Here is a 16612-nt window from a genome sequence, read left to right as displayed (position 1 = left end):
CACCATACATTTAGTGTTAAAGTTAGTCTAGTTTAATTTGTTAAGTGATACATTTTTAAACTTTTAAACTTGACTCTCTCTCTTCTGTTGTCTCTGAGTGAATATGAAGTGGTTATCTAATCCCTGCATTAAAAAGTTCCAATCTTCTGGTTTAAATAACCTCACAGATCCGTAAGGTGGATTTCATATTTCCTATGGAATCTTATGCCTTATGGCTTATTAAATAATATGTAATTTAAATCATTACATAAAGTTTCAAGTCATGCTCTTATAGATGAGAAAAGAGAAGGATTTATCACACCATTTCATCTTATGAAGATGATATTTAGCTAGGATTATGATTGAATTGATTACATATGTTTATTTAGAACAAAAAGCTGGGTTGTCAAAAATAAGAAGTATTTTAGGTTTTGATAATGTTACATTTTTATCAATTTTGTCTGAAATAAAACTTTGAAACTCAGACCAGAATGTTAGCACGAGAACATTCTACAAACAGATACCGGTATACAATACTTTCACCATTACATTAACATAAAGAGCATTTGTTTCATATATCAGGAATAAATCGACAGATTGTTAACTGGGTAATACCTATGTATAATTGTAAATAAAATGAATTTAATCTTATTAGTAGGGTTCCGGTTCCAACTGTTCATTTTTCCCGGAATCGTTCAAAGTTTTTTATTTCGATTTCTAGTGTTGATTCCAGTGGCGGCTGGTGAAAAATATTTTTGGTGGGGCTGTGCTATTTTTTATTTTTAAATAAACTTGTGCTTTCTGAGCTTTGTGCACAACTTCACTATTTCCTGAATTAAGCACAGCTCTTTTATTTCCTGTCTTACATCATTGGACAAACTGATTAATCCAGGTGTGTCTGACTATTGGCACGCTGCCTTGCAGACCAAGGTTGAAAAATACTGCATTAAATTGCACATAAAATAACACGACCATAAATGGTAAATAGGCAATACAAGAGGCAAGTAACAAAAACATTTTGTTTAGTTTCAACATTTGAGTGAACACGAAAAATTATGAGCAGGTCACTGTTACAGTAATGGTAGTAAACACCACTTAGACAAAATGCCAGAAATTTACACTGTTAAATATTTCTGGAGTGTTGTGCCAAGGTCAACTTTATACAAAGATCAAGTGGATGCATTTGTGTGTGTGTGATACCTCATTTGTACAGAAATTTTGCCCTTCTGTCCTTCTGAGTGGCAAAGCTCTCGATTAGCTTTTTATTGAAGTCAGGAATGTTTGTGACAAGCTTTTTTTCCATGGAGAGCATGGCAAGAGCATTCAGCCCATCCTGTGTCATGGTGTTCCTCAAGGAAAGTCTTAATCCTCTTTAAAGTAGAAAAGCACCTTTCTGATTCGGCTGTGGTCATGGGTGTGGTGACAAGAATCTTCTTTTGCATGACTCAGGATGGTGTGAAAAACCTGTCATATGATAAATAAAAAACAACAGATAAGTACATAGGAAACACTTTTATAGGAAATAATGTCATAAGTATCCTCTTACAAATGTCATATTTCCCAGTTTTTGGGACAATAAAACATTTCTGATTCTCAATCAGATGTTTTTACATTTGAGGTAAAAACATCTAATTGAGAATCAGAAATGTTTAATTGTCCCAAAAGCTGGGAAATTTGTTTGCTGCAGCAGAAGTGTAACAAGTAAAATGGAATCAGATTGATGTATGTACAAATTTACATGAAATACACATTTACGTGATTAAATATGTATAATAAGTATGTGTGTTGAAATTAGTTTTTACAGTTATTGCACATTAAACATGTTATTAAACAAATGTCCCGGTTTGTGGGACAACCAAGGATTTCTGATTCTGATTGTCTTGTTCACAGAAATGTAATGTACAGCTTACCTCTGCACCCAGCTGCTGTTGTTCCCTGCATGGCAACGTTAGCTCTGCTGCCTAGCATGGCTAGCTTCACCGTGTTGTTGTCCATGTGTGCCCGGGATGACTCGTGTTTCTTCACCTTCTCAGAAAAATGTTTCATGTCTGTAACTCCTGACTCATCCATGCCTATCTGTCCCAGCCGTTTTGAATAACAAACACGGAAAGCAAAATAACGCATTAGCGTGATTGCATCCAGCTAGCCAAGCCTTCCTGGTGTACCAATTTCGGGAGAAGCCTCGTGTGTACAGTTTACCTCTCTCCTTCTCCTGCTGGCTTATCTTTACGTCGGGCTGATCTGGTCCAAGCTCTTTGACATTAAGTTTTTCCACCATAGTTCTCCTCTCGAACGGATACTGGAGAAGAGACCGAACTGAATTCAGTGGCTGCTGAGATCTGGTATCCATGCTGGTTGTAGGCTCACTGGCGGCGTCCATGTTACATCTGCGTCACGACCAAAAACGACTCTGCCGAGTTCTACCGAACACCAACGAAACCTTAGGCGGTAGCTCCATCGCCCATCATGCTTCTGAAACGTTCTGAAACAACGTCGACGCTGATTGGATACATTCCCATTCCTACCCTTTGATATTCTTGTCAGCAATTGGTCAGCTGGTCTCGTCCTGTTTGGGCGATTGAAAAACAGCACACAGCCTCCACCGCTCGGCAGAGACCGGCAGAGATCGGCAGAGACCGGCAGAGACCGGCAGAGATCAATATAGATATATATATATATGATTTATTTTTGTTACAAGACACACAATTAACTTAGAATATGTGATTATTGTTAATTTTATTTATTTATTTTTTTTAAATAAAAATTAAAAACACGGAAAAACTGGGAGGGCGGCGCCCTATCGCCCTCTACTGGCCATCCGCCACTGGTTGATTCCTAGAATGCCGACGGAAGAGGAATCCACGGCCGATCTCCGTGAAAAATAAACGTGATCTGCAAATTGTGATCAACGCTTTTCAGAGCTGATCACACCAGCTGTCTGTGTGCAGCACGAGTCCCCCTCCCCCCACCCGGCGCACAGCGGCCAAATCTAAACAAACGCGTCTGCCGAACTTTTACTCCGTGATGTAAACTTTAACTCCTGCAGCGTAGACGAAACGTGTTAAATACGTCAACACGGTGGATTTAATAGAAGCTTTAAAGAACAAACTCTGGACGGTGTGAGGTGAGTTTGTCTCACTGCAGAAATAAAACCACACACGGAGCGTCAGCAGTCAGACGCGATTCACTTCCTGTTGTGACTGAATGCTGCTGCAGCATGGAGGTGTAGTTCTCAGCCATCCTGGACATGATCATCCTGAGAGTTTTAGCTGTAAACAGCTGGACGTTTCTGGATATGTTGGAGACATTTAGCCTCTCATCTCAGAGGCTGCTTCCAGACTTTGGTTGTGGTCAGAAACAAACACACTGGTTGTGCTGCAAGTCTTTTTCTTTTTGTCTCCAAAACATGTTTTTGTCTAAATGAAGGTGATGTTGTTGTTCATAGAGTTAAAATTCATGTTGAAGTTAAGATTATTTCATCCAGTAGGACCTGTGGTTAGCTGGCTCATGTAACACATGTCATGTCTTGAAAGAATTTGAATCGGGAATAGATAGGAACCGGAATCGAAACGAGGAATTGGAATCGGAATCGTTCAAAATCAAACGATGCCCAACCCTACTTATTAGTAATGAAATACTTATTAGGCAATAAGAAGATTGCATTCCACTTTTAATTACTTAGAAAATCCCATCTATGTTTACATAAGGGAGTAGACACAGTATCAAGGTGAGCTCTGATGAATTTGTTCAAACATTTCTTGTCCAAGAAATTAATTTCTTGAAATGACATTTGATTATCATACAGATGTGTACTGTTATGGTGGACATTTTGTGCTAAACAGACTAAATTACATGGAAGTGACTGAATGACTTTTTCAAACTCATTTTTACTTATATCTATATTATTATTGAAAGTAAAAGTCTCATGGTTAAACCAGACACCTTCACCATCAAGTAGCTGATTCATAAAGATAATCTCCCTGTGACTTGTTTTTATGCAATATATACTCATTGTTCTATAGAATGCAAATATGTGGAGAATAATTATGTCAAAATTAAAGAATCCAATAAAATAAAACCTGTCAGTGAAATTTGGCAAGTTTGACAGGAAGTTTTCCAACTGAAAAAGGACATTGTAACAATAAATTTAGACTCCTCAACTTACTAAAAATATGTTTTGGGGAAATATGCTACATAGAATTTGGATTTTTTTTTTTAATGATTTAATCCTGGTAATTTTTATTATCTGAATGAAAAATGAGTAAGTCAGAGCATTTAGACCTTCTTCAGCAAGGGTACTTGAGAGAATGATTTCTTGATTTTATGGCTTTTGGATTTCCACAGCAGTTAAACACAGACTTAGGGAGACAGGAGCACGGTGTTTGGCTGACCTCTAGTGATGAAAAAATATATCATGCTTTAGATAATCCTTCAGCTTTGCTGAGATGAACTCTACCAAATATTGTTAAATCTCCAGCTAACCACCCATTAACTTTTTTTAATTGCTTCATTAACAGAGGAAAAATTATTTACCATGTTGGTATGGTCTTTTGTTATTTGAATACCCAGGCAAATTACACTGTTTTTCACTGGAATATCACATATTACAGTATCAGTTATATTGGTTAAGGGAAGAGTTTGGCATTTCTTCAAATTTAACTTCAAACCTGAAGCACTAGAAAATTTTGGTATGATCAATAAAAATTTCAGAATCTCGCTAAGATTTTTAACAAAAATTGTTATGTTGTCAGCTAATTGTGAAGTTTTGAATTCTTTATCACATTCTTTCATTACTTTAAAAGAGTATTGTCTAATCAAATAATTTAAGATTTGGCCTACAAGTAAAAATATGTAAGGGGGGCTGGGCAGCCTTGTCGTACACTTTTTTAATGTCAAAGCAATAAGATGTGCCATATGGGAATTTAATAGAGCTATTATTATCTTTATATATCGTCTTAAAAGCTTTAATAAAAAACCTACCAAAATTAAAGTACGATAAAGTTATCAAAAATAAATGAGTGAGTAACTGTATCAAACGCTTTCTTACAGTCTAAAAAGAGAATGGCAGGGTCACCAATGATGATATCCTTATAATCTATTAAATCCAGTACTAGTCAGATATTATCAGAAATATTTTGTCCGGGCATGAAGCCATTTTGAGATTCATGAATGATGTCTTGTAAAGTACTTTTTAGCCTATGATAGATGTTAGTATTTTGTAGTCATTATTTAATAATGTGACCCCCCCCCCCTCCAATTACCAATAAATAAATTATCCTTATGCGCTTTAGGAATCAGTGTGATAAGACCCTGTCTCATTAAATGTGGTAACTCTTCATTATCAAAAGATCCCAAGTAAATTGTGAGAAGAAACTGCGATATCTGGTGAAAATCTATGATAAAACTATGTGGTCGGGCCATCATTTCAAGGAAATTTGTTCATTTTGAGATGTTTAATGCCCCATTTTATTTCTTCAATAGACAGTGTTTCATCGCAGTCTTGTTTCATCAAGTCGTCTACTTTCCTGACATTTTTAAGCAAGTGTAAGATTTCACAACTATCTGCACATTCGTCTTTTTTGTATATTTCTTTATAAAAATTTGACACATATTTTGAAATTACTGAGGAATCTTTAGATATGAAATCAATAATCTTAAGTTTAGATAAAGTCTTTCATTCTGCATTTCTTTTTTTACATACAAAAAATTTGCTATTTTTTATCCTTCTCCAATCTACTTCAGTCTACATACAAATGCACCGTGTGCTTTATCTTTAGAAATTTCCCCCAGCTCTATTTAGTAATTTTGTAACTGTGTTATAGAATCTTCATCATTAGAGAAATTATTAGTGATGTCTGAAGTATTTTTGATTAAGTTGTCTAAAATTTCCTTTTTCTTTTGATTCAATCTTTTACTAAATTGGATTGTAAATTTCCTAATGTCATACTTTAGTAGCACCCAGTGTTTTCCAAAATGATTACTATTGTGAGCAAGGGTCATTATCTTCTAATCAGATTATGAATGTCAGTTGTGTATTCTATTTTGTTTGACTATTCAGTTTCCAGTTATTATAGATTTTTCTGTTCTGTGTATAGGGTTTGGTAAATTTAGTGCTTTAAGAGCTTAATATATATACTGTAAATCCTCTAATACAGGCCCGGGCCTGTATTTGACGCAAGCTCATCAAGCTCCAGGCCTTTATTGGAAGGAGGGCCAGTATTAGAGGCAGGCCTCTATTTCTATTTGAGCAAAATGAACTAATGGTTCGCTGGAGTTTTTGACAATTAAAAGTGCGCCCACATTTTCAAAGTTAAACACATTTCTTTTAACAACGGTAGTTCCTGCTTCAGCCCTCTCCCCCCTCCCCCTGCGCAGCGGCCGCAAACTCACTGATGCGCCTGCAGCCTCTCGGAGTTCCTGCTGCTCTAAACATATTTCATTTTCTGTTCCTCACTTCTGATGACCTTCAATGGTGTCTGTTTGTTGCAACCACCAGGTACAAAAACTAACTTGTTTTTATTTGACTATTTTTCTGTCCTGTCTGTTTATTATCTTCCTGCATCTCGTCTCAATCCTAAAGAAAAACTGCTACCTGGGTTCATATATATTCACCTCATGAGTTACCTTTGAACTGCAGTTCTAAAAGATCTACCGACCGCTAAAACAGCGGAGCGCTCGCTGTTTGGCGGCCGTATCAGTGATCAGTGCGTCGGAGGACAAGGTGATGCGCGCAGCGCCCCGCTCCACAGCATGCAGCGAAACGCATCAGGCGCAAATAAAAGACAGAAAACATTAAAGGAAATGAACTGACATGAACGATCGCGTGTCAGTACCTACGGTCTGGCACAGCGCGTTGCACCCCCCCCCCCCCCCCATGCGAAATATCAAGAGATTCTTGTTTTTTTTCATCAATTTCATCATAAAATGCACTTTTTGTAATAAAACTAAAAAAACCAAGTAAAAAAACAATTTCTTGAGTTTTACCCCCCAAAAGAGAATGTGATCATACGATAATTCAATAGGGAGCGTGGTTTCACAGACGCGGAAGTGATAGCGTCGGTGAAACGCCGGCTGATCTAGGAAACCCCCAAGCGTTCGAGCGTCAACGAAGTGACACGGAAATGCCGGGCTCTCCAGAAGTAAGTAATATAGCTTACTATGAGCTGATAGTTCGTTGGATTGATTGGTAGGTTGGAAACTCTGATCATGAATCTGAAGAAACGATGACTGAGTGGTGAGCTGGAAAGGCGACTTCCGTTTATAGCCGCGGTTTGTGATGTAGTTGCGACGTGGAGGGAATCCCCGCGAGGGGCATGCTGGAAGTCCCTACTTCGCAGATTTTCACCTATCGCAGCCAGGTCTGGAACGCATCTACCGCGATAAACGAGGGATTACTGTAGTTCATACACCCCCTACTGCTGCTCCCCAGAGTGTTCTGCAGCATAATCAGCACGTTCTCTTTGAACTTGATAGTGTAATGACCTGGCTGGGGTTGTAAGCCAGGTGCATTCTGGGTATTGTGTTATATGCGTTTCCTATCGTTCTGCTAGTTCCTATGTGCTGATTTGCGTGTTGTGTGAGTGTTATGTAAGCCACAGGGAAGGTGATGTGTGTTCTGTGGAGCGGGTTGAATTAGCATGGTTAACTGACACCGTGACTCTGTGTGGTAGGAGCGTGATAGAGGATCGTGTCTGTAGCGTTACAAAGCGTTGAAGAAAAAGCCTAATAAAGGTCTGCGTGAACCTCTACTGCCTCCTGCTGGTTGATTTGGGGACTATAACCCTGCCGCTGGGACGCTCGTACTTGCTTGTTACCACATTCCATCCGGCCACAATAAGAGACCGGCCATCATTTACCTCCGCTGACTCCGACACCGGCCAAAATTGGAGACCCGGTCTTTAATTGAATACCGGCCTGTATTAGAGGATTTACGGTATATATATATATAGACGTTCCCTGTACTTATGACCAATAAGCTGTGATACTCTATATAAATATAGAATATCAACCTGCTTGGTCTTTACTGTGTTTAATCAGAAGATTCTAGGATTCTTTGTTTATTCAGGGATTGTAAACACTTTGTTTTGATTCAAGAAGAGTCAAGTTTGTAAAAGTAAGAATTTAATTCACAAACAATTAAAGCATAATATTAAACACTAATATTTACTGTGAGTGGATGGATCTAGATGGAGTAGGTGTAGTGTGTGGTGCCTATTTGTGAGTGTGATGTTATCAGAACTTCCGTATCTAGGAGAGCTGAGTTCTGGGTGTAAAAGAATTTGGTTTGCGTTAAGCTATGAAGCTGATTATTATCAAAAGGCATCAGACACTATCTGTGTGTCTACTTCACCCGTTCTCGGAGACCCTCTTCGTGGATCCGAAGGTCAGAGAGGTCGGGTGATCTCTGGCACCGAGGGCTGTAGAATACTGTTGCACAGACGCTTCAGTCCAGAGATGTCTTGGGTCACAACAGATGGATGGAACCGCGCGTCTGGGAATCTTTAAGGAGTCGCAACAAAATCAGCTTTGTTCTGCAGGAACTGTTTGCTGTGTCAGCTTCGCAGGTGCAAAAAGATTTTGTCAACGTGTCAAAAGCTTTGATGGGTTAGAGAGGTTTTGCTTCAGATGGCCGGTCTGAAGCTTTCTCAAGAACTGATAAATCACCAGAGTGGTCCAGTTTTAATGTTCTCATGTTATGATTTGTGTAGCCAACCAGAGGTTGACAAGTTGAGGAATATTACTGAGGCAACCTCAGAAACACGCCTTCTTTGATACCGGATGCTCTGATCTGGGGTAAAGGACTATCTATGTGTCACACGTTTGTTTGTCTTAACTTTACTTTGTTTTTTTTGTGAGTGTAGATGGTGATGACCTCGTCATATCAACATGCTGAAACATATATAAATCTTCCAATGTGATCATAACATAGCATTCATTTCAAACTTCAATCACATATTAATGAAAGCATTTCATTATATTATAATTATTGTGACAATAAACAAACATTTATTTAATGATTATTTAACTTATAAGTTTTAAAACTTCATATTTAATTTAAGAATTAATTCTTTGATTTAGCAACTAATCCGAGCTGTGAGTGTTCCTTATTCAGAGGCATGAAGAATCCTGTAGGACGATAAGGGAAGCCTTAAGGAGAGAACATCATTGTTGACAATACGTTATCTGTGTTCAGAGCTGCAGAGAGGCTCTGAGCTCCAGCTGGTGTGATGAAGGCAGGCAGATTAAAGGGAACACATGCAGTCTCTTGTCTCCATCATTTTGACCAGATGTTGAATGGTCAAACTGTACTTAAAATTGACCATTGCTGGATGTTACATGTATAACGGAAAGATTAAATTTGATACTAATAGTTTTGTGATCAGTGAGTATGGCAGGACAAATTTTTACTTCTGTAACTTGATTCTAGTTCCTCTGAGATTAGCCTAAAGTTAATTCTGGAAGTTTTATTACTTCAAGTCAGGGCCGGATTAACCATATGGGCAACTGGGCAATTGCCCAGGGCCCACGAACTCTAAAGGGCCCAGGGCAGCAAGGGCACGAGCAAAATACTGTAGGCCTATCTGTAATCTCCCGCTTTATATTAAACTAGGGTGACTGTACGTCCTGTTTTCCCTGGACATGTCCACTTTTCACTCTCTGTCCGGGGCGTCCGGACTGGGGGTTCTTGTATTGATGAAAATGTCCGGCTTTTCATCCAGGAGCAGGGATCGAATTATGGGGGAGCTGTATATCCTACACATCCAGGGGAGCCGGAAAAAAGTCTTCTACCTATATTACATCATTTATGAACTCTTTTGAGCAGAGAGCACAGAGAGCAGCACAGCGCTGAGTTGTTGCGCAGCGATCCAGGCTGCTGCTTCCAGCGCACGGCCCATTCTCAAAGTGGCTCAACCAAAAAACTATAATTAGCACACGATCGTTCATGTCCGCACATGTTCTCTACTTTCTGTCTTATTTGTGCCTGAAGCGCTCTGCTACTGCGTGTCATGATGTGAGGGTGGAGATGGCGGACCAAGTGTGGTGGAGGGGTTCAAGAGGCAGGAAAAACTAAAAATGGTTTAATGGTGGAACGGGAGAGACGGGACAAAACACGCATGAACAAACAATGATCTGACGAAGACAGCAACAAGGAGGGACGTATAAATACACAAGGAAATCAGGAACACATGGGCAGAGTAACGAGGGACAGGTGAGAACTATAAGGTTAATCAAGGCAGGAGAGACACAGTCAGGGAGGCCGGGCTAGATCATGACAGTCAGGGAGGCCGGGCTAGATCATGACGGCTGCTGGTTGTGGCCCCCCGGGGCGATCCTCTGTGCCTCTCGAGGGGGGCGGGGGCCTTTCTGGTTGCAGTCTCCTTGGGGTTCCTGTGTTCTGGGACAGCACCTGGATCTCTGGGACTTGGAGCTCCCCCCATCTCCTATGCATCTTTGGGGGGCAGATCTGTGGTCCCTCACACTCTCTATTGGACGCTCCTGAAAAGAAACCTTACATAAACAAGTGTGTGTACACACACAGGTGCTCACTTGGTGCTCTCAAAAGTATGGACTTGGGCAAGTTCAACACTTGTCTTTAGGCTGTCGTTGCCACTAAATGCACTATGATTTATTATGGTGTGATTGTTCAGTTAAACAATATTGATTTTATATTTCATCATCAGGTTGACACAGTGATAGCTTGCTCCTGTTGTATTGTTGTGTGTCCCAATTTTTTTCTGCTCTGCTCTTTCTGCAGGTCTAGAAGCAGACTCTTGTTCATTGTTTATTTTTGTGGACCCCCCCCCCCCCCTCTCTCTTCCCACCATTTGTCTTTTCCTTTCTCTTTCACCTCTGTCTCCGTGTCTGGTCGGAATTACAAAGCATTCAAAAACAATAACAATAAAATTTGAAGTATCAGGCGTGACATTTTAAGCAGACGCTTTGATGCTCCACCTGAGAGTAAATCTGTAAGGCTTGTTACCAGCATTCAGACATCAATTCTGTTTGCTTCACAGCCAGACAGGACACGGTAAAATTAATTAAAAAAAGATAAATAAATAAAAAGAAGTGCAGGTAATGCATTCTGGTGCCTTTAAATGAAAAAAATGAATGAAAATTGAATTGGGAGTTTTTACTTCATATTTTGGAAATAAAAATGACGGGGAAAAAAAATTATGACGTCGTTGTAAACGAAATGTTCTAGCGCGACCTGCCTGCTCAACTAACTATATCGCGATATATTGCGATATTGATATTTTCTTACATCCCTTGTCTGCAGTGTACTTTATGTACACTATGGTGTGTCTTAGCTCACCAGCTTCAGTTGATGCATGTAGCCGTGTAGCACTTCCATTGTAATGCGATGCAGTAGTTTTCAATCTAAAAGGAAAGAAACAAAAGAAATAGCTTTTAGACAAAAATATAGATTTTATGTAAAAATTAAATAATTAAAAGCATCTATTTCACTCATTATTGATTATCTGTCCTTGATAACATTCTTTTGATGGAGAATACAGAACACGTGACAGAAAGCACATTGAATCTGATTTGTCCTGTTCTAACAAACAAATGTCAGATCTGTATACTGGTAAAAAATTTATTATCAAACATACTCAATTAGATAATTATTCAGTCAGAGTTACGTCATATAATCCATTCGTTTCACTGCACAAGGAGCAGGCAGAACTACGAACTTGTTTAGCCCGTCCAAGTAACATGGAATAAAAATGAATATGTTAAGATGAGTTTTTAATACGTCTCTCTGGAACAATAGACCATTGTCCTGAGGCTAGCACAATGACTTGCTTAGCAGCTAGCTAGTGAGCTAACGCCTGGTTAAAACCAACTTAAAAAGTGAATTAACTTACAGATTAACTAAGAAAAGATAAAATATTTTATCAATACTCACTTTAGATCCTCAGTAGACACCAAAGACAGCAGAAATGTGTTTGGGGCTCAAAATTCATGTTGTTGACCGAGGTGGAAAAAAAAAAGTCTTGGAGGCTGCATCACTTCCAGGTCACTGAACTGTCACTCAAGAGAAACCACTGCCCTATGGGAGAGGACTTCTCAGGAGTCCCACCCACCCGAAAGGGTTGTGACAGAATTGAAACCAAAAACTCAGGGAGTGCAAAGGAGAAAGTCAGAAAGTGTAAGTGCAAATCTGGTAGTGCGAGCAAAGCTGTGAGAAGGGAGAATGAAACTAAGGAAATTGATAACAAAAACACATAAAGGCAAACAGAAAAAGGAAACATACTTTGTTACTCATTTTAAGAAGTTGATTCAGATAGCAAGTTTTACTTTTGAAACATGTTTTTTCCTTTAGTCAATATTTTTGTTCTGTCAATTTCTTAATTTTTGTTTGACCGTCAAAGTGTTTTTCTTGATCATTTTAAGAATCTGATTCAGATTGTAAGTTTGTCTTTTGAAACAAATGATTTTTTTCTCTCAATGTCTTAAAATTTGTTTGCTCTCCAAAGTGTTTTTCTTGATCATATTGGTACAAATCTCATCCCACAGTGCAGTGTCTCCTGTGAGCTAATACTGCAGTGCCCACAATTGTCATTTTTGACGATGGCTACATGTGTGACGTTTGCAGTGGAAAAAACCGCATCAAAATCATTTGAAAATTCAAGGAGTTATGGTTGATTTTACATGCTGACACTTCAATGCCTCTGTCAAGGACTACTCAGGAGGGAAGGGGTGCTCGACCGATCCAAGATGGCGGCGCCAGCGCTCGTCAGCGCCAGCCCAACCTTTCAGCCACTCCCCCTGCTACGTCCGACTCCGTCTGCTCTCGTCTGTTTCCCAGGCGAGGCGCTGCTAAACTCCAACACGGCCTATGTATGTCGATGGGCGCTGCTCATGTCGAACTAATGGGCCCGAGTCGTTTATCGCCAGTCACGTAGTTTACTGGTTTCATAGACACACCCGGTTTGCGCTCGGCATAAGCCTCTGCTTGACGTCTTTCACTTTTGTCCCATCAGTATCTCCGGACAGAGATGGCGTCTCTTCTGCAGCCAGACAGGGTTCTGTACCTGGTTCGTGGAGAGAAAAGGACAAGAGCTCCCTTGTCTCAGCTTTATTTCTGCCGCTACTGCATCGAGCTACGGTCCCTAGAATGTGTGTCTCATGAGGTACGGCATTTCCCTCTCTGGTTAACGCAAGCTAGCGGTTAGCTTTTTGTTTAGTTCCCTGACGCGTTGACATGTGAGCGGGACCATCCGATTTTCAAACGCATTGATCAGCTAAGATTCTTGTCAATCAACATTTTCTATAATCTCTGGTTGTTCAGTTTCATTTCCGCTGGCGATAACGTTTATGACGCGAAAACAGGAAAAGAAAGGGTTAAGGGAGCTAATGGCTTTTGCTAAACTTGAAGGATCTAGATAATTGTATATAGTTTTTAGCTTGTTGTTTACTTAAACCGTCTCCGATCACGTTCATCCTCCACCTCGGCTAACATTTAGACATCGTATACGTCTTAAAGAGGCTCAGTTTGGGACACCACACCCAGTGGTGTTCTTCTAGGCACCTCCTGCGTCGAGCCGCCAGAGGGCGCTATTTGTGAGAGAAGCTCATGGAGAGCAGACTAGGTCTGAATCAGAGGTGTTCAAACGAAATTATAAGATTGAATCATTAAGATTAAATTTTGAATAGATAGAAAACGTGTTTGAATAAAAAGCTTAACGTTACATTGTTAAAGCCTATTTTTATTATTCCTATATAATTACATCATCATTCTCACATGATGCATTTATTTAAAAGTGCAAAATGAAAGTTTTTCTTATGTGGAACGAATCCTAAAGTTTTAGTGTTGGCTATTCTATTGCACAAGGATTGAAAACACATTTAAAATCAACAAAACATTCACAAAACTTCTCAGAGTTGTGCTTCTTAGTCTGTTCAACAACAAAATAGATTTCAATTCCATTGAAAATGGACAACAAAAAGTTTGATGTACAAATTATTCAATCCCACTGAATCAGTCATGCTTTTCTATTACATAATTTATTTTCTGCAGTTCTTGCACTGACCAAGCCAGTTACATAAAAAATTATAATAGTATAGTTTTATTCTTGTCTTGGATAGATCCTTGCAGCTCATGAGGAAATATTGATACTTGTTTCCCTCTGTTTAATTAGGTGGACTCTCATTATTGTCCAAGCTGTTTGGAGAACATGCCATCTGCAGAGGCTAAGCTTAAAAAAAACAGGTGACCTCAGCTATCTTACACCCACCAAATATATAAACATGCAACTCTGTCAAGTTGACATTAGCTGTTTTTGATAGCTTTTGACAATTAAAAAATTATATTTATTTCCTTTTTTGCCCCGTTATCTCTGTGTTCTGTTGTAGGTGTGCAAATTGCTTCGACTGCCCTTCCTGCATGCATACTCTGTCAACTCGAGCAACTAACATTCCTGCTCCTTTGCCTGATGATCCTTCAAAGACAACAATGAAGAAGGCTTACTATCTGGCCTGTGGTTTCTGTCGCTGGACCTCAAGGGATGTAGGCATGGCTGATAAATCAGTTGGTAGGTGTTGATATTTTATTAACAAGCTCACATTTTCTGTTCTGCAAGTTTGGTAATTCTAACAAAAAGCTCTAAATCTAAATTATTTACGGATAATTTATTTATGAAAAGTAGGCGTATCACTTAAAGGTACAATTTGGGTTTTTATTCTAATTAGTTAAAGGTGTGGAACACTGAAAAAACTGTTTTAATTATCATTTCTGATTATAATTGGTCACTCTGAATTTTTCATACAAACTGAAAATGAAAGCAGTCTTCTACACCGATCTCCTGCATTACCTTCTGATAGAAAATAGTAATCAATGACCAGGGGTCTCATTTATCAAACATTGCGTAGAATACCGTACTTAAGCTCAGTAAAAAAAAAAAAAAAAAAACTACTTTCGCCAAGCAGGCTTGTGATCTATCAAACATGGAGTTGTCAATGCATGGTCAATGCATGGTTGTCAATGCATGGTCAATGCAAAGTGCCTTGTGGATCTCATGCATATACATAAGCTGGCTCGTTGCAGCATTTCACCATTCACGATGGTCAAGCTCTTTAGATCAAGGAAGCGCTATTTCACAAGCAGAAGTTGAGGTACCTGTGGGTGAGGTGGAGAAATGAAAGGAAGTACTTTTACAAAACAATAAGAAAATCCACAGAATGGCACAGCGTTGCTGAAGCCACCAATGTTGTGAATTCTTCAGAGAGATCTGTGGCGGATATAAAAAAATAGTCCAATAGGGAATCGATCCCCAGACTCCCGGGTGAAAGTCCCGCGCGCTAACCAGTCACCCAAACGGAGATCTCCCTTGTCCAAGTAGCCAGGGAACATGACATTCTGTCTCAATCTGCCCCCTGCTGATATTCAACATTCCGGGGGGGGGGGGGGGGGGGGGGGGGGGGGGGGGGGGGGGTCTTGATCTGTGTGAAAACGAAGCGGTACAAATGATAATGCTGCAGGATTTCATAATTGTATCCTTCTCAGCAGCAGCACTGCAGGTGCTCTCCATGTCCAAAATGTGCGTAAGCCAGGTCCTTAGTCAACTTAAAGTTGTGCACATTTTTTTGCTGAGTTTTCTTTCATAAATCCCAACGTTTGCGTGGAAAGTTGCTTACGCAGTTTTCCACCCCTGTTTTGTGCGTAAGCAAGCTTGATAAATGTTTATGTATTTAGCAGACGCTTTTGTCCAAAGCGACTTACAAGTGATAATCGGCATGTTGCCCTTGAGGCTAACAACAACAATAACAACAACATCTTGACATCAGTCATGGAGAGTAGGGAACAAGTAGTGGACAGTAGAGAGGGGGACGGGTGCAGGCAGGGTGCTAGTTTAGAAGATGCTCTCTGAAGAGCAGGGTCTTCAAGAGTTTCTTGAAAATTGAGAAAGAAGCCGCTGTTCTGGTAGTGCTTGGTAGGTCATTCCACATTTGTGGAACGATGCATGAGAAAAGTCTGGATTGTCCTGAGCGTGGTGTAGGCACTGCTAGCCGACGATCCTGTGATGACCGGAGCGGCCGGGCCGAGACGTAAGCCTTTGCAAGAGGATTCAGGTAGATGGGAGCCGTACCATCTCGGACTTTGTATGCTAGTGTTAGCAATTTGAATTTGATGCGTGCTGCTAGCGGTAGCCAGTGGAGCTCAATGAACAGAGGGGTGACATGTGCTCTTTTAGGTTGATTGAAGACCAGATGCACTGCTGCGTTCTGGACCATTTGAAGAGGTCTCACAGTACAGGCTGGAAGACCAGTTAGAAGGGCATAGCAGTAATCGAGATGGGAGATGACAGTAGATTGCACCAAGAGCTGGGTGGCATGTTGTGTTAGGCATGGTCTGATCTTTCGTATGTTATACAGCGCAAAGCGGCATGAACGGGCAACAGATGCAACATGATCTTTAAAGGTCAGGTGTTCATCAATCACAACACCCAGATTTCGAACTGCCTTTGAAGGAGCCAGAGATAGGAAGTCATTCTGGATTGAGATGTGCTGTATGGATGGTTTTGCTGGGATGACAAGTAATTCAGTTTAAGAGAGATTGATTTGGAGATGGTGGGATTTCATCCATTTTGATATGTCAGAGAGACAGTTTGATATTCGTGCAGAGACAGTG

At 40.0% G+C, this 16612-nt stretch overlaps 1 protein-coding gene across 2 annotated transcripts in view; it reads left to right on the top strand.

Moving 5' to 3' along the window:
- The first annotated feature begins 12750 nt into the window (after positions 1-12750).
- dctn4 (dynactin 4) overlaps positions 12751-16612 on the top strand; it is a 62221-nt gene continuing 58359 nt past the window's right edge. Inside the window, exons 1-3 of one of the 2 annotated variants that reach the window (XM_054733697.2) lie at positions 12751-13115; positions 14124-14194; positions 14338-14516. In XM_054733697.2, the coding sequence (XP_054589672.2) occupies positions 12981-13115; positions 14124-14194; positions 14338-14516 (385 nt within the window). In that variant the 5' untranslated portion in view covers positions 12751-12980. The remainder of the gene's footprint in view (positions 13116-14123; positions 14195-14337; positions 14517-16612) is intronic. The other variant, XM_054733698.2, reaches the window with a different exon arrangement.

Source organism: Nothobranchius furzeri, chromosome 2, assembly GCF_043380555.1.
Source record: "Nothobranchius furzeri strain GRZ-AD chromosome 2, NfurGRZ-RIMD1, whole genome shotgun sequence".
Lineage (NCBI taxonomy): Eukaryota > Metazoa > Chordata > Actinopteri > Cyprinodontiformes > Nothobranchiidae > Nothobranchius > Nothobranchius furzeri.
Note: the sequence above shows the minus strand (reverse complement) of the source record. Positions and strands in the feature narration are given on the sequence as shown.